At 39.9% G+C, this 22138-nt stretch overlaps 1 protein-coding gene across 1 annotated transcript in view; it reads left to right on the top strand.

Annotated features, from left to right (window-relative positions):
• The window catches only part of LOC133525882 (uncharacterized), a 69378-nt gene that overhangs the window by 5692 nt on the left and 41548 nt on the right, over positions 1-22138 (top strand). The window contains exons 2-13 of the mRNA XM_061862292.1: positions 1945-2108; positions 2571-3205; positions 3993-4150; positions 4712-4840; positions 5925-10049; positions 10673-10834; positions 11623-11767; positions 12618-12784; positions 15426-15582; positions 16564-16689; positions 18312-18428; positions 19150-19302. Coding sequence (XP_061718276.1) covers positions 1945-2108; positions 2571-3205; positions 3993-4150; positions 4712-4840; positions 5925-10049; positions 10673-10834; positions 11623-11767; positions 12618-12784; positions 15426-15582; positions 16564-16689; positions 18312-18428; positions 19150-19302 — 6238 coding nt within the window. The remainder of the gene's footprint in view (positions 1-1944; positions 2109-2570; positions 3206-3992; positions 4151-4711; positions 4841-5924; positions 10050-10672; positions 10835-11622; positions 11768-12617; positions 12785-15425; positions 15583-16563; positions 16690-18311; positions 18429-19149; positions 19303-22138) is intronic.

Raw genomic sequence — 22138 nt, 5'->3', positions numbered from 1 at the left:
CTCGGTAACATATTTAACTAAAGAAAAACTAGCCAGAGACGTCGATTTACCTGACTGGAATCCGAACTGGTCCGTGCTTAGTAGTTTGTTTTTGTATAGGAAATCATATAATCTCTTAGCAATAACTTTTTCGAAGACTTTTGACATTATTGGGATAAGAGTGATGGGTCTATAGTTATTCATGTCTAGAGCGTTACCTTTTTTGTATATAGGCTTAACTATCGAGTATTTAAGACGATCCGGAAATATACCTGTGGTGATAGAGAGATTAATTAAATACGACAGAGGAATAGCTAACTTATAAGCGCATAATTTTAATAATTTGGTGCTTATAAAGTCATATCCAACCGAATTTGTGTTATTTAGCGAAAAAATAATGTTTAGCACCTCATTTTCCGATACGGGAGTTAAAAACATAGAGTTTATTTGGTTGCATTTATGAGACCTGGGTAGAGGCGCTGTATTCGTGTTATTTGTACAAGTAGGATCTATAAAGAAATTATTAAATGATTCCGCTATTTCTAGGGGATCATCTATGTATTTTCCGTTGTTGTATATTTGGTCTACCTGTTTTATAAATCCCTTGGTGTTAATATTGCGATGAATTACTGACCACGTTGCTTTACATTTATTTCTAGCGGTTTTAATTGTCTTTTTGTTGACCATACGTTGAGCTTTATTAATGCAACGTCGCAGCGTTTTTGAGTACTTAATGTAAAGACTTTTAGAAAGTGACTTATCACTAGCAGTTGATTTTCTGTAAGAGAGGTAGAGACATCGCTTTTGTTTGCAACATTTCCTTATCCCTTTTGTTATCCAAGGCGAGTTCTTAGTTTTATGAGTAATTCTCACCTTAATTATCGGAAAACATAATTCAAAGTCGTATTGACCTACTTACACTCAACACTTTGATTATTTTACACATAAGGTCTTAAGTTCAGATCCGAAACGAAGTATTGTTACTAAAATTATAGGCAAAACGTCGTATCTAATAAACTCTTTACAATGTGTCAACATTTTAGATGCATAAAGTCTCCAAGTAACGCCAAACTCAAAATGGAAACAATTGAGAGGCAAACGTATGGAAAAAGACGGGTGTGAAAACAATGCTTTATGTTTCACGAAAATAAGGAAAATCATGAAATCCCACATTATGCACTTTCTGTATCTCGGAAACTAAAAATGAAAGCGAATGAAATACCAGAGTAAGAAAGATAATTTACTATTTATTTTTGATTTATTCAGTTTGTTAGAACGATAATTCACTATTTATTACCGTTATGTTAAAATGTCATTTTAGTCGGATTTTCATATCTTACGTTATGGAATTTGTGTCGAGAATTACCGTTATTTTAGTCGGGAAGTATCCAGATAGCTAGTTTTAAAAATTGTTACTGTTACTACGATTAAGCAACATTCGCATTCATTTTATGAAGTTACTGCGTGACGTGATGAACCTATCATAATTGATGTACTGTAAGTATTTGACTTGATTAAATATATGAAAATACTATATTTAAATGACAAAATCGTATGAAATAATTTATAAATTTCATTCGAAAATTGTTTCTGCTATAGGTCTATGACCATCTTTAATGGATCTGTAATATCCGAAATATCCGGATCCTATCACTCGTTGGATCCGGATCTTATATTTGACGGATATCCGGATATTTCAGATATCCGGATCTCAAACCCTACTCCTAACCTCTTATAATAATTAAAAATTCGTAAAAATATCAAACGTAGGGGCATAGCTGTGGTCAGATTACAATTAAAATTGCAAAAAAGGAAAGAATGCATACTAATAAATAAGTAAAGAATGTAAAAACATGTCAATTGCATTATCAATTTACTATTTATGTATATTATCAATTTAAACATTTAATTAACACTAATATATTACTACCTTGAGAAGAATAATTCCCCTTTTCCCTTCCACAGTATTTCCCTCCAGCGAGCCTTGGGTGGATCATTTACTGCACGCTGGTGGCTCTTCTCTTCACGATCCTGAAGCTGCTCAACCATGGGCTCCATCACATGTATGACACCAGCGAATGCATTGTTCTCCCGCCAAGCACCGATGGGACTTCCAACGAAAATACTGCGTAAGTATTCATTCCGCCACCATCCGTCTTACACAAATCAACCTATTAACTGTATACTTAGGAACAATTATCTATGATTATCCAAATAAATGCCCTTAATGAGATTCAAACCCTGGACATCCAGCTGCTAGGCAGGGAATTACCAATATTAGTGCTTTTCAGTTTGCATATTGTATTGAGAAACCCAATTCCACTTTTATCGGCATTAATTTTAATTAGTGTCGAAATCGAAGGTTCGGTTTTGCTATAATTATGCCGAAACTGAAACTGAAGCTTCTGCCGGCACTACCGATAATACAGTTTCGGCAGTTTTTACACAATTTTACGAAACGGAAACCGAAACTTCGATCAGACACTAATTTCAACTGTATCTGGGTATTTGTAATTAAGTCAGTAGTAGGAATGAATTTTTAATTTAAAAATATCATAAACCCTGTCCTTTAACTTGAGTTTCTATTACAGCCGCGATGAAGGCATGGAGATGCAGATGCTCCGTCCGGCGGCCGCCAGCAGCGACAACGAGTCGATGGCGGGCGCCGACTACAACAAACCCAACAACAGCACCATAGGTAACTGTTACAGACAATGTTACAACCGCAATGAAGGCATGGAGATGCAGATGCTCCGTCCGGCGGCCACCAGCAGCGACAACGAGCCGATGGCTGGCGCCGACTACAACAAACCCAACAACAGCACCATAGGTAACTGTTACAGACAATGTTACAACCGCAATGAAAGCATGGAGATGCAGATGCTCCGTCCGGCGGCCGCCAGCAGCGACAACGAGTTGATGGCGGGCGCCGACTACAACAAACCCAACAACAGCACCATAGGTAACTGTTACAGACAATGTTACAACCGCAATGAAGGCATGGAGATGCAGATGCTCCGTCCGGCGGCCACCAGCAGCGACAACGAGCCGATGGCTGGCGCCGACTACAACAAACCCAACAACAGCACCATAGGTAACTGTTACAGACAATGTTACAACCGCAATGAAAGCATGGAGATGCAGATGCTCCGTCCGGCGGCCGCCAGCAGCGACAACGAGTCGATAGCGGGCGCCGACTACAACAAACCCAACAACAGCACCATAGGTAACTGTTACAGACAATGTTACAGCCGCGGTGAAGGCATGGAGATGCAGATGCTCCGTCCGGCGGCCGCCAGCAGCGACAACGAGCCGATGGCGGGCGCCGACTATGACAAACCCAACAACAGCACCATAGGTGCTCTTTGTCTGTAAACGCACAACATTGGGGTGGGACTATACTTCCCGTAAACCCCGTAAGATTCTTATTCATGATTACATAGTCATGGCAAGAGTGAGAGAGATAGTGATATGACCTTGGTTTGTTTGCGGCAAGTATAGGCGGCGAGAAAGCGAAGTAAAGTAAGGAAGCTAACCACGAAGAATTTCGTACATTCATCTGTTATTTCCTATCTCTAGATTCTAATGCACACGCGTAATTATATTGCTTTCCCGCTCGGCCAGTGGTATTGACTATTGACCACCAGTATCATGGCAAAATTCTTCGTACTTAGCGTCCTTAGAACACAGACGCATCAATGATGATTAAACATACAGGATCAGACAATGCTATCAACCACTCATATAAGTCATATAGTATATCTATAATATGATTGATAATTGAATTAAGGTATTACAGAGTTATGGCTGATGGCAGATTTTTTTTATTAATCCTTTAATTCCCAGCTGTTTGAGATGCCGAGAAACCCCAGTCTTGCTGAGCTTTGAAAGCTAGAGGTAACTTTTATGCCAATGCAACATAGCGACGAAATTAATAAAAAAATGCAGATATTTTGTTGTTTTGTGTCCACTTCCACATTTTTATTTGTGTCATATATATCAATTCGTTCCAGATTTGAAAGTGGACGTGCACAGAAAGAACAGCTCGGAGTCTAGCAACGAAGACAGCACACTGTCCGTGAAGTTGTCGGACGTGGCGGCCGCCGGCGCCGAGCTGGCGGCGCCCGAGCCCGGGCCCTCCGGGGCCAAGAGGCCGCAGCCGAGGCGAAAGGTATGACTCACTTGACCTATATCCTCTAGGTGTGGCAGAAGGCGTCCACACTGCGCCGCCATCTTGTTCTGTCATGGGCTACGTGATTCGTCTCGGGCCATGATAGCCCGGTTGCCGTCAACTCGGATGTCACTAAGCGCCGCCAGGATTGTTTGAGACGGCCTATTCCTCTCCTGCCTTGCGGAGTTCACTCCAGGGCTTGTCTAGGGATGTAATCGGGAGGCGAAAGGGACATCTAGGTATTTTACTCTTCAGAAACCTGTGTGAAGTTAAGGCCACATCAAATTTATCATAATTATCAGGTGTCCCTACAGTTCATGTGCGCTTCCTTATAGATTGGAGAGACAGACCTGAAAAATCGGAAACATGAAATCTAAACATGAACAACCAGCTCTTGAGCTATCCCAACAGGTCATGCACGTTCATTATACACAGTTTTAATTCATTCTAACTTGTCACAGTGATAATAATTTGGGTATTTGATACTGACACGCAAATTAAATTAATTAATTGTACGGCACATTCGAGATCAAGACACAGCGTAATTTTAAAATTTTGCAGCCTAAACGCGACCCGCGAGGCAAGCGGCGCGCCAACCGCATCGACGAGCTCATCGTGGAGGAGGGCGGCCGCGCGGCCCGCGACGCCCGCGACGCCGCGCTGCCGCACGACGACGGGCCCTTTGCCAAGGTCTCTTTCTAATTTTCACTTTAACTTAACATATTGTTTTCTACTTTTTTATTTCTTTTTTATACCACGACGGTGGCAGGCAAGCATGCGGCCCGCCTGATGGTAAGCAGTCACCGTAGCCTATGGACGCCTGCAACTCCAGAGGTGTTACATGCGCGTTGCCGACCCTTTAAAAATCTGTACACTCCTTTTTTGAAGAACCTCATACTGTAGACCCTCGGGAAAACCTCGGCAGGTAGCTCATTCCACAACCGGAGCGTGCGCGGGAGGAAGTTCCTCTTAAACCGCACAGTGCGTGACGATTTAGGTTCTAGGGTGTGAGGAATCTTTCTACTTGAGAATTGTTTTCTGCTTTTTTCTACTCCAGTTAAATTTTCGACGCCGTCTCTAACACATAAGCTGTCACTCAGACGCCACGTTACCGAAGTGTCAAAACTGAAATAGAATTAAATTAAATTAACGTTTATTTCAAGCGCGTGTGGCTCATAAAATGTTAGTTATGTACAATAAAACTTAAAAACTATGTTAGTAACAATAAATATCTTAACTAAAATCATAACGATTCACCGTTACTGGGCTTATGAAGCCCGCAACAGTGCATTATGTACGGACAGTCGATCCTATCCGCAATCATAGTTAGGATGGTGTTGGGGCTGGCGCGCACGCGCCGTACCAGCGATGCGGCTCGCAGGCGCATTGCTGCTTTGAAGCATGTTACGTGCGCGTCAGCGAACATCTGTGACGCACTGCAAAAGCGCGGCAGCCCCATCAACACCCGGAACGCATTATTATATTGAATTTGTAGGGTCTTGTACGTTTTTTTTGTAAATTTGCTCCACAGGCTGCACGTGTAAAAAGTGGTACAAAAAGCCCTGAACAGGGTTATTTTACTGTCATTAGAGCAACGTGCAAATGCATATGCACGTAGGTCTATGTTGCTCTGTGGTCTGTGACGTATTAATCCATCATTGGCATTGGACCTGCGGTTCAGATATATCCGTCTTTGGCGTCGAAAAGGTTAAATGGCTAACAGGTATATTGAAAGGTAAAAATATTGTCTATAATATTATACTTTTCTTTCTAGGTCTCCCGCCGCTACCACGACTGTTCCCACCGCCGCGGCTCCAACCGAGACTTCTTCAAAGAGTGGTTATACCTCGACGGCAACGAAGCCGTCGGAGAACCTTACCAATCCAAATTTGCCCGCCAACTTAGCTCGGACTCTAGAGATAACTCCGAACCGAGCGTAGGACCACCTTCCCCAAAGAAAAGGTCACACCGGAGAAGATACACTAACTATCCGGAGGAAAACTGCACCAAATCCGCTATAGCACTAACTACTCAAGAATTAAACAGGAATATGAGATGCAAATCCAACTCAACCATGTCGACTATACAGCTACCGTTACTAAATTCAACTGCTCAATTGGTCTCTCATATGCGGAGACACTCAAATAACACGGACACAGGTTTTTTCGCGAGTGTCGAGCTTGGGGAGTATATGATGGTCAAAGCGGAAGCTCCGACTGGTGACACTGATAAAAATAAAGGCAAAAGCCCAGGAGTTAGAAGAATTAAAAGTGCCGCGTTAGAGATAGGATGCCCTCCGCCCAGCGTATCGAATTTATCCCCCCATCCTAATAGTGTAGAGACTATAGGCGGACAAGTATTGAAAAACCCTAAGAACGCTGTTATACCGCCCCCAAGCAAATGCTTGACTAGAGGACCGCATTTCAATTTGTTCCCTAGAAGCGAACCGGACGAAGGCAGAGGCAGCTACCCCTACTTAACATACGGTTCAGAAATAGTATATCCCATAGCTGAAATATCTGATGAGATGCAGACATCACAGAAAGAGACTGATTTAGATTCAAGCGGTGAAAGTTACAGTGATTACGAAGATGATAAGCAGTTCCGAGGCTTCGATTGGGACGCGGAGCAATCCCCAGTAGTGAGATCCAGTGATTCAGATTATGAGAACAATGGTTCAAGATCTCCTTTGCTAGACAGAGCAACAGATGTCCGAGTGGTCCGAACAAAGAACCAAGATTGCAAGAAACACTGCTGTGAACGACACTCGAAGCAGAATCCAGAGTGCGCCCATAGCAAATCTAAACCTGTAAGACTGAAGAAGCTTATGAAACAAGAAGAAGCCAAGTGTGTTGATCGACCGAGTGGTTCGTGTGAGTGTAAATATCCCGCTGACTATTTTGATAAAGCCAGTGCTAGTTCTAAAGACTTGCTTATAGAGAAATCAAGTTTAGAATCTAATGAGAATGTCGAGAAGAAAGACGATAAGCCAGTTGAAAAGAAACTGTGGGACCATGATATTTCTAACTCTAGCAGTAGTAGTGAAACCAATTTTGATAGACCACCGGAGAAAGCGAAAGAAGATGATGAAAAAGTCTTCCAAGAGACTGAGGAATCGCAGGTAACTGATAGTAAAAGCGCGGATGAGAGAAGTGTTTATAGTATAGACTGGTTGTTTGAAGAATCGGCTAAAGATGAGTCCCCACCCTGCTGCCCGGTGGTCTGTCACGAAAATTGTGCTACAGAAGAAATTATATGCCAAAAACTTGCCAACGCCTTAGGCGAATCCTCATTCAATGTCCCAAAAAATTTAGGAGCTATTCCAAAGCAGATTAAAAACTTGGCGCGTTCGAGAACTTCATCTCAGAAGGAGAATAAGAAAAAAGATTCTAAGAAAGAGAATGAGACAGAAGATAGAACGCTTATGGATGCTGTGGAGGCTCAGGCTGCTTTAGTACAGGGTTTAGAATGCTTGTTTGCAGCTACGAATGCTAATACGGTTGTCATGCCACCACCCAACAGGGAAGAGCGACCAAGAAGTCACAGGGAAAGCATTAGAGGTGAAAGGGAAAACTCGAACAAGACCAGGAAAAGATCAATAGAAGAGGTCGCACAAACATCCACTAACACCCTACTCCCAACTTCCATGCCTCTACTAGCGGCTTTCCTAAACTCCAGAGTAGATTTAATGCCCTGCTGCTTACCCGAAAATGCCCCTCCAGAGCTAGTCCAATACGCCGAAGAAGGCCAAAGACTTAGACCCCTAATGGACAGAAACCACAGGAATAGAGTGCGAAAAATAAAACGGTCTACCAGACAAAGAAACAATCCGTCCAATCAGAATAATGTTGATAAAAAAGACAAAATCCCTAACCCGGAAAATCCTAACACTTCAAATAGCGTTCACTTCGCTACATCCTTCGATGACACGACAGACGGAGCAATACATTGTTTCATGGATGAATATGGCAATTGGATGTCATACACGTTTGATAAAAACAGCTCAGGACGGGCTCAAGCTCAACCTATTCCTCTCCCAGACAAAGAGGATGTTAGATGTAATAGAGTAAAGCCGATAGAAGCTCCAGATTCGCAGGAAACCGGTGAAGGCAGCTGCGGATCCTTAGAATCAGAAGCGGGGAACAGCGAAAGCATAGCTAAACCTAAAAGGGAAAATAGCATTGATCAAAGCTCTTCTAATCAGGGCAGTAATAACCCATTACTGTCAAGTAACAACAATGTTTCCGCTGTTGTGCCGATTAATACCAACAATGCGAATAAAAGGTTTTATGTTTTTGATGGCGGGACCGGATCACGCACGGATCAACCACGATCCCCTGTAGCATACGCCACTGATAGCTTACTAGAGCAAATTGAGGCAGAAAGACAGTCTAGAATGGGCTTCCCAAGCATGCATATAAACTTCTTAATGAGCCAACAAAGAGCACAGAGGGAACAAGCACAACAATCCGTTGAAACTGTCTCTAACAATATACCAAGTCTAATGCCTTCCTCAATAGGCGAAGCGAGCCTAGAAATCAACATAAGGAGTAAATTATCGAAGTTCATGGACGAAATAGAGAAAGCAAATCAGCCGAAACCAAAGAGTTACTACAAGTTTAATCTATGGAAGTGTTTCGAAGTGAAAGTGACTATGGACAGATTGAAATTGATGGCGTTGTTTGACAGGAATTTAACGTTCAAAGAGACTTTCATTTCGATCTTGCTAGCGATTTCAGTGGCAGTTCTAGGTTCCATGGTGTTAAATCTAGGATTCTACAGGGATATATACGCGTTTTGGTTCTGTTTTATAATTGCTGGAAGCCAATATTCTTTGCTAAAAAGTGTCCAACCGGATTCAGCGTCCCCCGTTCACGGTTTCAACAAAATGGTCGTGTTTTCTCGACCGGTATACTTCTGTTTATGCACAGCAATGCTATGTCTGGTACATGGGCAGTTGCAGCAGATGCCAGAAGAACATTCTAGAACTAAACGAAGCCTGGACGAAAAACCTCTAACTATATACGGATTCGAAATGAATCAGAGAGATTTTTTACTAGTAATTCAGGAAGTTTTATCAAAATTTCTTCTTTTCTTCCCTTTAGCATTCAGCTTAGGATTATTCCCTCAAGTGAATACGTTTCTCATGTATCTTCTAGAACAAATCGATATGCATATATTTGGTGGTAACGCTACCAGCAGTTTAAGTGCTGCGGTATATTGTGTAGTAAGATCTTTAGCTGCTATAGGAGTTCTATACGGCTTCGCTTACAGTGGACTGGTTGAAGGGAAGAAATCACAGCACCAAAAACACAATATACTTTTTTCTATCTTCTGCGCTTTGCTAGTACCTATAGCATACCACTTAAGTAGAAGCGCGAGCGATTATACATTAATATGGAATTTAATTAAAAAGCACTTACTTCCACCTGATTTATACGTGATTCAGACGCTACCAGAAGTCGTACCGGAAGCAGAGAAACCTGAAAACACATTAACGGACGACAAGAAAAATAATTCAGAAAGCAATATCTCGAAACAGAACTCCATAGGATCATCAGCGTCTAAAATCAACTTCAGCTCGGAGACTAACATTGCTAAAACGCAAAAGCGGTCTCAGACTTCAAGCGTTAGCTCTTTAAAAATGGATCCTAGAGGGGATACTATGTCTACTTCATCTTTAAAGGAACCGAATGAGACGGAAGATAAAAGTCAGGCGAAAGAGCCAGAAAAGCCGGTAGATGAGGATATGGAGGATCCTTTGCCTAAGAAGTTGCAGGCGACGGTGAATGCGAGGTTGAAGAACGATGTGATAGTGTGCACGTTTCTGACATTGTTCGTGTTTGGGCTGCACTGTACTACGGTGTTTACGTCGCTCAATAAACTGCAGTTGAACAAGGTTAGTACATTTTTTTGCTATATGTATTCAGTTGCCCAAAATAATTAAATGTTCCATATAGCGTTGTTGTAACACGGGCATTCCGTTTATTTCAACAAAGCAATTGAAAACTGTGACATATCAATGCCATTTCGAACATCGATTGTCCGAGATAGTACTTACGTTTAGTAGCAAATGTAGAATATAATAGAATAGAATATCATTTATTTCAGTATAAGTACACAGTTATACAATACATATAGAGAAAGAAACAGAAAAAATGACTTATAACTAACTTGTACACTGTATATAATTATACTGAAAACACATACACACGCACACTCAACTGATTACACGCTCGTACTAAACACTAATCAATATGGAAACAGGCCCTTGCCTTAGCAAGTGTATATATACGCTCGCAAGGGCCTTATAAGATAAAAATAAATTATTGACTATCTCCGAAATGGAATTAATAAGAATACCGGTGTATTTGAGAAAGTTACTTAATTTAAGCTCAGGAATGCACCCTTGAAATTAACGAAAAAAAAACACGGTGTATATTTAAATTAGCGCCTTGTTAAAAAACATGACGTTTTCAGTCAAAAGGTACCGTTTTTATAACTTTTTATGGCACTTCGCAGGTGGTCTGGATAATCTGCGCAGTAGGCTGGGTACTACACTATATAACCCCTCAACTGCGAAAACAGCAACCTTGGCTTTGTTTAGCGGGACCAGTGTTAAGGCCCCACGAACACGCGCAGTTTGAGGTCACTGAACCGGCGAAACTTATGTATTTCGAAAAGGTAAGTTGTACTAAAAATGAACTTATTATTATCTATATAAGGTTTAGTATATTACTTAGATTTGGCACTTAATCTTCAGCAGTATAACCAACCTGGATTTGTTGACACCGAGAACTTTAGAGGTTGTGCTAGTAAGGTTTTATATTGGCCCATTTACGCTCGTAATTTTGGCTGTAACTGAATTTTTTATATAGGTACGAAAAGTTGCATTCAAAAGGTTACAAATATCTATTGTCTTTTTGTATGCCTCCGTGTCTTTTTTTTTTAAATATTTAACAACATTTTGATATTTAAGAAATTTCACATATATCACTGAAAGAATAAAGATCAAAGTCAAATGGCGTTCTAAAACTTTTAATCATGTGTCGAAAGATGGCAGTAAATTTACTGTCACTACAAAGTTTTCTTTGATAATCATAATCCACCTCTATTTCAAATTGTCTTTGCTAGTATGCTATATAATTGCTTTTTATTATGGAGGATAGGCAGGCGTTTGACCACGATCACACCTGATGGTAAGTGATGATGCGGTCTACGGTGGAGCACGCTTACCTATACGATACCTATTTACTCTAGCCTTGAAGAGACTCAGATTGTACTCATGCGGAAACACAGACTCGGGCAGGGCATTCCACTCCTTGGCAGTTCGCATAAGGAATGTTGAAGCGAAACGCTTCGTGCGTACTTGTGGAATACCTACCATGAAGCGATGCCGGAGTGCCGATTGTCTGGTAGTCCGATGGTGAAACGGGGACGGAGGAATAAGGCAGGAGTTTGTTTGTCCGCAGATATTCGTGTACCTGTGCTTCCTGGAGCGCAACGTGCTGTACCCGGGCGTGGTGGTGGCGGCCACGACGCAGGACGCGCCGCTCGTGGCCGCCAAGTACGGCGACGCGCTGGCGGCGCTGCTCGTGTGCGTGGCCGCGCTCAAGTGTGAGTCTTACGGGCGGCTCGCTAGATGGCGCCGGTATTTTCTTTTCATCACACTTGCTCGAAAAAGATCTTATTTCAAGCAGGTGTGCTGAAGGATAAAGGTCTATTTTGTTCCCGCGGGAGTTATGGATTGTGAAAAAAGTCCCTAGGGAGTTAAAGTTTTTTTTTAATTATGTCACTTATTCATACAAACCAAGTGGCAAAAATGAGTTTTACTTTTAAAATACTGACTTTTCTAATTTAATATTTTAGTTTAATGTTTAAAATGATTTATTTTGATAAATTTAACAGCCAATAAAAATATTTTTACACAATTTTCAATCGTGGCTGAATGCCGAATAGGTCTGTACTCTGTGCCTTCGATGCCTCACCTATCAAGAAATTGGGTGAATCAACTTTTTTTGTTATCCTGTCCCGTTGTCCAAGGGACAACAGTGACACAGTTTGTTTGAAGAGACGTTGTATGCTGTTCTATTAACATGCTTAGTAGGGGGCCCATTATGGACATTAGTTATAACGACCACAAAAACGCAAGTTTGATACATTTAAGTACTATAAAATCAGTATTTCAATGAACTTTTGTCCCCTGGACAACTAATCGTAACCATGGCAACGAGTGACGCTAAAAAGTTGATTCTCCCAATTACAAAATGGCGGACGAATGCTTGATATGTCACCGCATTTAAAAATGATTTCGCTTAAAATTTAGTTTTTTCTTCGCAAGTGTGATGAAAAACATTGTGTGTAACTCCGGGGGGTAAGAATATTGCACACTTGGGTCTTTAATTACCACCCTCGTATCCAAAAATTCACCTACCCCCCTCGTTGCACAATTTACTATTGTTCACAGGTCTCCGGAACGCGTACTCAGAACCTGAGACGCAATACCTGATACTGGTGTTCGCGTATCTGCTGTTTCAATGGGACCTCAACAGTCAGGATATTTCGGAACAATTCCTCATTGATTACTTCTTCACCGCCATTATATTCAGCAAAGTGTACGAGTTTCTTCTTAAGGTACGTCTTTAATTCTTATTCGCGTTGTTTATGTATGGGACAAATCTTGCAAGTTAAATTTGACCCACCTCCCGGTTTCCGATGAAGCTGAAAATTTGCACACATATGTAAGTCGGGTGACAATGCAATATTATGGTACCATCAAGCTGATCTGATGACGGAGACAAGAGGTGGCCGTGGGAACTTTGTGATAAAACAACGCAACCTAATTGTGTTTGGGGTTTTTAGAATTGTCTCGATGAGTTATAGTTGCCTGTGGAAAAAAAAGTACAGTCAGCATAAAAGCTTGTACCAAAAATGAAATTTTTGCCAAAAACTTATTAGTGATAGAGGAAAGGAGGCAAACGAGGAGACAAATTGCCTTATACATATTACGACGAATTACGAACGAGTACATTATTATGTCGTGGTAAAAATGCCATGATCAGAACCCCTAGTATAAATTTATTCGATAGCGTGACGTGACATACGCGTTTGCGTTAAGACTAATTTTGTTTGGGATTTAGAAACAGCGCGCCAAGCGGGACGTTTTGGAAACTCAAAATCCCCTACAAAATTATGGAACTCTACCTTACAAGTTACAAGGAACAGAATCTCCAAATACCAAAAAGTGTCCGACCAAAAACCATAAATAGGTGGCGCTACAATACCTAGAATACTTGAGAAAAAAATCAAATGATAGACAGCGCACTTCACTCCGTCAATAACGTCTAGGTTCTTAGCTACTCTAGCGCTACTCTGGAGAGATTTGGAACTATTATTTATAGCTGACAGCTGGTCACTTTTGTAACAGTTCTGCCTAAGGAGATTCTGTTCCTTGCCTCTACCTTCCATATACAAAAGGAGACTTAACGCAAACGCGTACGTCACGTCACGCTATCGAATAAATTTACACTAGGGGTAAAGATGTTTAACTGTTTGTGGAGTTTGCGCTGATGTTTTTGATAGCGACTGCAACTGCACAAGTTTTAGATGTCACCTGACGATACTTCATAAATAGTTGTATATAATTTATTTATTTAAACCTTTTTTGTTAATTGGGTCAATATTTATTTATTTAACCTTTATTGCACAATACAAAAAAGTACAAATGGCGGACTTAATGCCTTACGGCATTCTCTACCAGTCAACCATTAGGCCAAACAGAAACTTACAATTGGTGCGAAAAAGAAAATCAGTACAGAGAGATAAAAGTCACTATCTGAACACTACTATTATAAGTAAACATGCATAAATACATAGTATTCAATAGATACCAAAGAGAATTTGAAATAGAGTTGGATTGTCAAAGTAAAGTTTGTAGCCACAGTAAAAAAAACATGGCAGTAAATTTACTGTGGCTACAAAGTTTACTTTGACAATCCGAGGTGGATTTAATTATTTCAAATTCTCTTTGATAGATACATAGAAACTGGTATGTACTATGTATTAGTAATTTTAATTTAATTCCAATATCGATTTTCTTCTTCCTAGCGTTTGTCCCGGCTTATTGCCACGGCTCACGGGAGCCTGGGGTCTGCTTGGCAACTAATCCCAAGAATCGACGTAGGCACGAGTTTTGACTGCCATCAGAACTTCTAACCCAGAGGGCAAACTAGGCCTTAATGGGATTAGTCTGGTTTCCTCTCGATGTTTTCCTTCACCGAAAAGCAACTGTTATCAAATGATGTATCGTACATAAGTTCTGAAAAAGTCATCGGTACGAGCCGGGGTTTGAACCCGCGACCTCCGGATCGCACGTTCATACTCACTAGATTCACGATGACGAGCCACGCACGATACGCCTGTCGTTCAGGTTAATACGATCAATTTACTTAATATTTTGTCTCCGAGACGAATGAGTTTAGGTTATGGATATACTGTACTTAGATAGGTACATATGTAGATAGAATACTCTTTATTATTAGCACACCTCAGTAAAAGATACAGCTTAAAGAAAAACAATTGACAACATTTCATATTTTTAAGTGCTACTTTTTATTGTCTACATCGAAAGAACGCACTAATTTAAGGTACCCGTATTTTCTATATTTTGCGTAAGTCCTATATTTTGGTCATAAAATCTATTTATATTGTTACTTGAAACGAAAGGGCGTATGTAACAAACGTCATTTGTGAAAATCGTGACGTCACGGATCTGTTTCATACACTGGAAAAAACGTTGAATTAATTGAAGTTTGAGCATAGACAACAGTGCGAGTGACATAACCACAAACGTTAAAAATAAAATCACAAATTAACAAGTGTCACAAACGTCAAAACTCAAGTCAAACGATGGTTTTCATCCCGTTTTCAATGACAATGACAATGTCAACCCAATCGGAAGTCATTTTTTTGCTTGTAGTGGCAGAACTGAAGGAGCTGGGTGACGTCAATTTCCGTTTTAACTATTTTTAGAGATTTTGAATACAAAAATTCGTAAAAAATATATAAAAATTATTTTTTTGTAATCTACAGGAGCCCCTCTCGAAATGGTTTTTGATTTAGGGATATTGAAAATTTTGAAATGTTGTCAATTGTTTTATTTTTTTTTAATTTATTGTTTGTAAAAATGGACATGTAAAAGTGCCCCTGTGGCCTATTTGCTGAATAAATGTTTGATATTTGATATTTGACAACTTAATACTGGGTGTGATTCCAGATCCAGTTCGTGGTAACCTACATCGCACCCTGGCAAATCACTTGGGGCAGCGCCTTCCACGCTTTCGCTCAACCATTCAGCGTGCCGCATTCTGCCATGTTGTTCCTGCAGTGCGCGGTCTCGGCGTTACTGTCGTCGCCTCTCACTCCCGCTTTGGGTAAGTTATGAAGCTGTCTTTTTCTGCCAAAACATTGCATGTGAAAAATACCGCCGTCGGCAAGGCGTTCATGTTCACGGCGTGAACATGAACAGTCGAGCACTGTCGGAGTCATAGATATTTCTGGGGAATGATATCCCTGCCGAAGATTTATCAAGGATTATAGATAAGGTTCTTCTAAAAAGGAGTGCACAAGTATTTTTGGGTTTAGCCGTACGGCTAATAGTAGACTGGGTGCATACACACACAGTTTACTATTAAGCGGACCTTTTTGCTGGCGCTTGCTTGTCACTCATATGAATCTCTATTTATCTGGCTGCCCTGGAAACTAGCGCCATTATTATAGTATTTTATACAAACGTATAACAGAGAGTTTTCACTTGAGTGCTTAAGCCACGAAGCTTGCTGAGTGGCCTAAGTGTGGCAGGAAATTGAAAAGCTTGATTATACCACTATTGTACACAATACTTTTTGTACTAGTCAGCTAAAATAATACTGTTTCTTCTATAAAGCCTAAATAATTAAACAAAATTAGGTAAGTAAGTGTGTGTGAAAAGATAGTACAAAATACATCAACGCACTTTTTATTCATTAAAAAGTAGCGCGTTGATGTATTTTGTTATGTCGTCGAATTAATTACAGTTGATTAAAGCGTTTCGTAAAAAGTCATTATAATTAAGTCGGGAGCACATAGGGAAAAGTATGGGATACAGTTTGGTATACGAAGCCTTATGGCTCCATTAGCCTCAACCATTAAAGTCGACGAGAAGAAATCTAAAGTCATCGGCATACGCTGAGTGGCCTCCATTTTGGTGTTAAATATATTAGAATAAGATGTATTATGGGTTAAGTTTTATTTATACACAAAATAAACTATTTCTATTTCTGATTTATATAGAAATCTCCTAGTTTCTGATCGTTGTTTTTCTACTGTAATAATTTGTATAAAATTCTGGTGCTATTAATTCTTGTTATTTGCAGGCAGTGCAATTTTCATGACATCGTACGTACGCCCCGTCAAGTTCTGGGAGCGCGACTACAACACCAAAAGAGTAGATCAGAGCAACACGAGGCTCTCGTCGCAGTTGGAACGGAATCTGGGGGCTGGTGAGATATTTTACTTTTTTTTTTATACTACGTCGGTGGCAAACAAGCATACGGCCCGCCTGATGGTAAGCAGTTTCCGTAGCCTATGTACGCCTGCAACTTCAGAGGAGTTACATGCGCGTTGCCGACCCTAAACCCGCCCGTCTCGTCGAGCTCTGGCAACTTTACTCACCGGCAGGAATACAACACTATGAGTAGGGTTACTTGGCTGCGGTTTTCTGTAAGGTGGAGGTACTTCCCCAGTTGGGCTCTGCTCAAGATCTGGAATGACATCCGCTGTGCTGTGCCCTACCACACAAAGCGAGATGACATTCACAATGCCCATATCTCTCTTTTGGACGTAGTTTAAGGACGTACCCGGGTCCAGAAGTCAGTACTTTATTCCTTCTAAATCTAGATTGTTTTCGATTGCGTCACGAATTAAGGCTTTACTATGCACTAAATACTTTACTTATTACTTTACTATGCTTAGCAACTTAGAAAAAACTAGAGCAATCGATTGGTGGAAGTTCGTCAAAGGACAAGAACACTCGAAAGCTCTAATCAAAGGGTTCAACAGCAAAACTGCTAAGGAGCTTTAGGGCTCAAAAGACACAAAACTTGCGCGGTGACTAGAATATTGACTGGACACTGTGAGTTGAACAAACTCATGTTTCAAATTAGAAAGAAACAAGATATGACACGCATCTGCCAGGAGTCAGAGGAGACTGCAATGCACATTCTCTGTTCCTGTGGACCACTAATGTTAAAAAGAACTATCCACTTAGGGCGGCATGTATTGCAACCCTATGAGGTACAGAACATTACGTCCTAAAGAATCTGGAACTTCCTGGATTCAACGGGCATTAGTAATGAACTTTAAAGGGCCGTCACAATAGATCACTGCTTGGTCGACGTGGCGCTCAAAGGCCGGCAACATCCCAATAATAATAATAAGTGCATATTTACGATTACTCCTGAAATACTCATTTAAATTGAATGGTGTAAGGATCTATTGTAATCTATATGAAATAAATAGCTTTGCAAATAACGCATATTACTTGATCTTTTTGTAGAAGATAAGAATGGGTATAGAAAGTTAACCTTAAAAGATAGACATACACCATCGCGGACTTTTTTGTAGACCAATGAAAGAGATACAATTCCACCATACATTGTGTTGTTATATCTCAAACGGATTGAGCAACGTGTTCGATTAAAGCTCTTAGCTAACATGATTTTTTTAGACTTCATTAGCAAATATCGTTAGATTACAACCAATTTACACAAAACCTTAACAAATTATACGCCTTAACTATCCTCAAAAATCACTCTATTCATAGGTGAAAACCTTAATATTTGTGACAACGCCTATAGTTGCAAATAGTCCTTTTACAGTACATATGGGGCTACTTTATAGCCCTAGTGCGAGAAGTAGCATATTACGTTACTGTGTCGAACATTTAAAGGGCCATATGTACTGTAAAACGTTGTACGATACATGTGCGAATAGGTAATTCGCAACTCGTGTCGATTTAAAACACTCCCTTCGGTCGTGTTTTAATTTATCGCCACTCGTTTCGAATTTCCTATTTTTCGCACTTGTATCGTAATGTACTATTATAACCCTACTTTTTTTTCAGATGACAACAATCTTAACTCTATATTCTACGAGCATCTAACACGATCACTGCAACACTACCTGTGCGGAGATCTCATGCTGGGCAGATGGGGACAGGTCCAACAAGGAGATTGTTTCGGTATGTTGTACTTTTTACTACTAAATGTAACTCACAAAATAACCCTCAACAAGATGGACCGCAGATTTAGTCAAGATGGCAGGGGACTTGGACATAGGCAATCGATCTTTGTGGAGGTCTATTTCCAGCAGTAAACATCTTTCGGCGGATATTATAGTATACTCAACATTTATCAGCCAGTTGAGGGTAGATGAAAACATTACATGATCAAATAATGTCGCTTAAAGTCAGGTCGTTCAGTGACAGATCCAGGCGGTTTTGTATTTGGCATAATTTAATTTCACCTAACACACTCCTCGCTTCGCTCGTCGTCGCACCAAACTTGTCTCTGTCGTATGACTAGACGTTATCGTATTCAATTTGTTTACCCAAATGTCATAATAATCTACTTAATAATAGTTCTGCCGTGTAAAACGTTGTTATAATTAAGGTTGGCATACGTCCCGTATCCCTTGTGTCGCGTCCCGTATTTGTCCCGTTAATCAACACCAATGTAGAATACGTATATAAATGGTTACAATAAGCTCTGTTTAACGACATTGTTTCTATACCTATCTGAGTTTAAGCCAAAAGATGTGTTTTCATCCCCCCCTTAACGCCATTACTACCTCATTGTTCCGTGGCAAGTGAAATTCGGTCAATAACACTTCGGCGAAAAGGCAGAACACCACGATTGGGCACACAAGGAAGTGGGTTAACTCAAGAAATATATTTGTTACAGTGCTCGCCTCAGACTATCTGAACTGCCTAGTCCATATAGTGGAGATGGGCAACGGGCTGGTATCCTTCCAACTGCGAGGCTTGGAATTCAGGGGGACTTATTGCCAGCAACGTGAAGTCGAGGCTATTTCGGAAGGTCCAGAGGAGAGTGGTGGTAAGTTTTATTAATATAATTCCTTATTTGTCATTTTCCTAGTTTATCTGATATATATTCCAGGGATCTTCAATTTTTTAAACAAGGGCCACAGCCAGGCCTCCGCTTCCTTTTCGCAAGCTGGAGATATGGAATTTGGCACTTTTTTTAGGCCGAATTCGCAGGCTCGCAGGTCCAATCTGTGTGTCAGTGGCCTGTGGGCTCTAGAACAGCCCTGAAATTTGGTATGTATGTAAATTAAAGGTCGCTTTTCATGTCCGCACCATTTCACATTTGGGGACTTCGAGAAATCGCAGCCATATTGGACAATGTGTACCATTCTGGAGAAATTCGTCTTTTAGCCTGAATCTATGAACTCTATGAGAATATGGTGTGAGGCAACATTAAAGCTTATTCAATTCCGTACAAAAAACTCCTGCAGCTCTGCGGAAAAATTACAAGATCATTTCTGAGAAAAAAAAAGAAAAACACAAAAATGCGTATACTTCCCAAGATAGCGTCTGATCCCCGTAGTCCCAGAAGTTCACATTTTAAAACACGCAACCAGGGATCCCAGAAAGTGTAGGTGTCAAATATTATAACTGTATTGTTTGAACACCATTTTAGACGAAGAATCAGTTTTTGCTGTCACATTATTTATCCCTGCGCATTTCTGCCTCATTCGTTTTAGTAAATTTGTATTGAATAGCACTGGATCCCTTTTATTGAATTCCGCTCAATAGTTTTGGCACTAGAAAAAAAATGTTTTCGTATTCGGCGTCCTCTCAAGGCGGCCGTATTATTTTTTTTGTTAATAAAACAAGTGTACACAGATTATGAAGGACAAAAAGAATCTACAGATACGTCATTTGAAGAAATCCGTGCTTAAACCCTTTACCCTACTTTCTGGTTAAGTCGCAGTCGAGTCGAGTCGAGTCGCAGTCTAAACAATAGGAAAAAATATATTAATAAGATTATTGTTAATGACACTGTGATCGAGGGACCCGTCAATATAGCCAACGCATTTAACAATTATCAATAACACAAACAACGCTACTTTTGACTCTCACTTGTTACAATATAACTACCCTATGAATAGTAATTACGCAAATATGTTCCTATCGCCTACAAGCTCAAACGAGGTGTCAGAAATAATAAAAAAATTGAATAATACTCGATCTGTTGGATATGACGATATTCCAACTGATATACTTAAGTCGACCTGTGATTTAATTGCCCCTGTGTTATCTTACCTAATAAACCTGACATTTCTTCAAGGCACTTTTCCAGATAAACTAAAGTTATCGATTGTCAAGCCTATCTACAAGAAAGGGGACATTGTAAAGGTAGATAATTACAGACCTATTACACTTATTCCAATCTTAGCCAAAATCTTGGAAAAAGCTATGCACAAAAGATTAATGGTATTTGTAAATAAATACAAAGTATTGAGTATCCAACAGCATGGCTTTCAAAAAGGAAAATCTACCACCTTAGCTGCTTTTAACGTTATAAATAATATAATTAATAATGTAGATGAAGGAAATCAAACAGTGTCAATTTTTTTCGATATGAGTAAAGCTTTCGACCATGTTTCTCATGACCTCCTTCTAAAGAAATGTGAAGTATATGGTATTAGAGGTGTAGTCAAACAATGGATCGAAAGCTATCTCACCAATCGACGTCAAATGGTGGAAATTATAAATGTTAATTGCGATAAAACAGAAGAGAAATTCCAATCGGAAACAAAATTTAATAGAGTAGGAGTACCACAAGGGACTATATTAGGGCCTCTTCTTTTTTTACTTTATGTGAATGATTTGCCATTAATCACTTCCTATGATTGCACACTATTTGCAGACGATATATCAGTAGTTATCCCTGCTAATAATAGTCACAACTACAATGACTCAATAAATAATACCATTGTGGATATAATACAATGGCTTAAAGCTAATAATCTGCAAGTCAACCTGGAAAAAACCAAGTATATTCAATTTATCAACCAAAGGGGGGAAAAAAAGAATCTCACTGTTTCATATAATGATCACAGTTTAAAAGAATGCGATAGCACTACTTTTCTTGGTTTCGTGCTGGATGACCATTGTAGTTGAAAACTGCATGTTGATAAGGTTTGCTCTAAAATTAATCGGTTTGCGTATGTCCTATGGCGACTCACAAGAGTAGCGGATAAAAAAACCGCCTTAAGAGCATACCACGGTTTTGTAGCGTCCAACTTGCGATATGGGATATTAATATGGGGAAATTCTGTACACATTCATCGTACTTTTGTAGCGCAAAAGCAATGTGTGAGAGCAATAGCTAACATTCACATACCAACATCCTGCAAGGAATATTTTATTAGCTTACAATTACTAACAGTACACTCAATGTACATTTATGAAGTGTGTATATTTGTTAAGATGCACAATGAAATGTTCAAAAAAAAAAAGAGATATAACAAACATTAACACGCGATATCCGGATAGACTTGTGCTTCCAAAAATGCACACTGCAATGAGGGGTAGAAACTGTTATGCCATGTGTATTAAGATATTTAATCATTTGCCAGAGCAATTAAGGGAACTACCCCTAAAAAAATTAAGGCACAAACTTTTTACTTGGCTGGTTAACAAATGTTTTTATAGTACCACTGAATATTTTGCTAATGGAAGTATTTAATAGGTTATTAGCAAGTAAGCTAAAAATGTAAAAATTTGCATGACTTATTTTAAGTCTAGATATATGGACCTGTATATATTAACCTAAGATCTGTTAGTACTATATCTATTGCAAATAAAGATTTATGATTTATGAGTAAAATGTTGATATTGAGGTAGATCACGTACAAATAAAG

Source organism: Cydia pomonella, chromosome 15 (genome assembly GCF_033807575.1).
Source record: "Cydia pomonella isolate Wapato2018A chromosome 15, ilCydPomo1, whole genome shotgun sequence".
Taxonomy (NCBI): Eukaryota; Metazoa; Arthropoda; class Insecta; order Lepidoptera; family Tortricidae; genus Cydia; species Cydia pomonella.
This window is presented reverse-complemented; position numbering and strand designations above follow the sequence as displayed.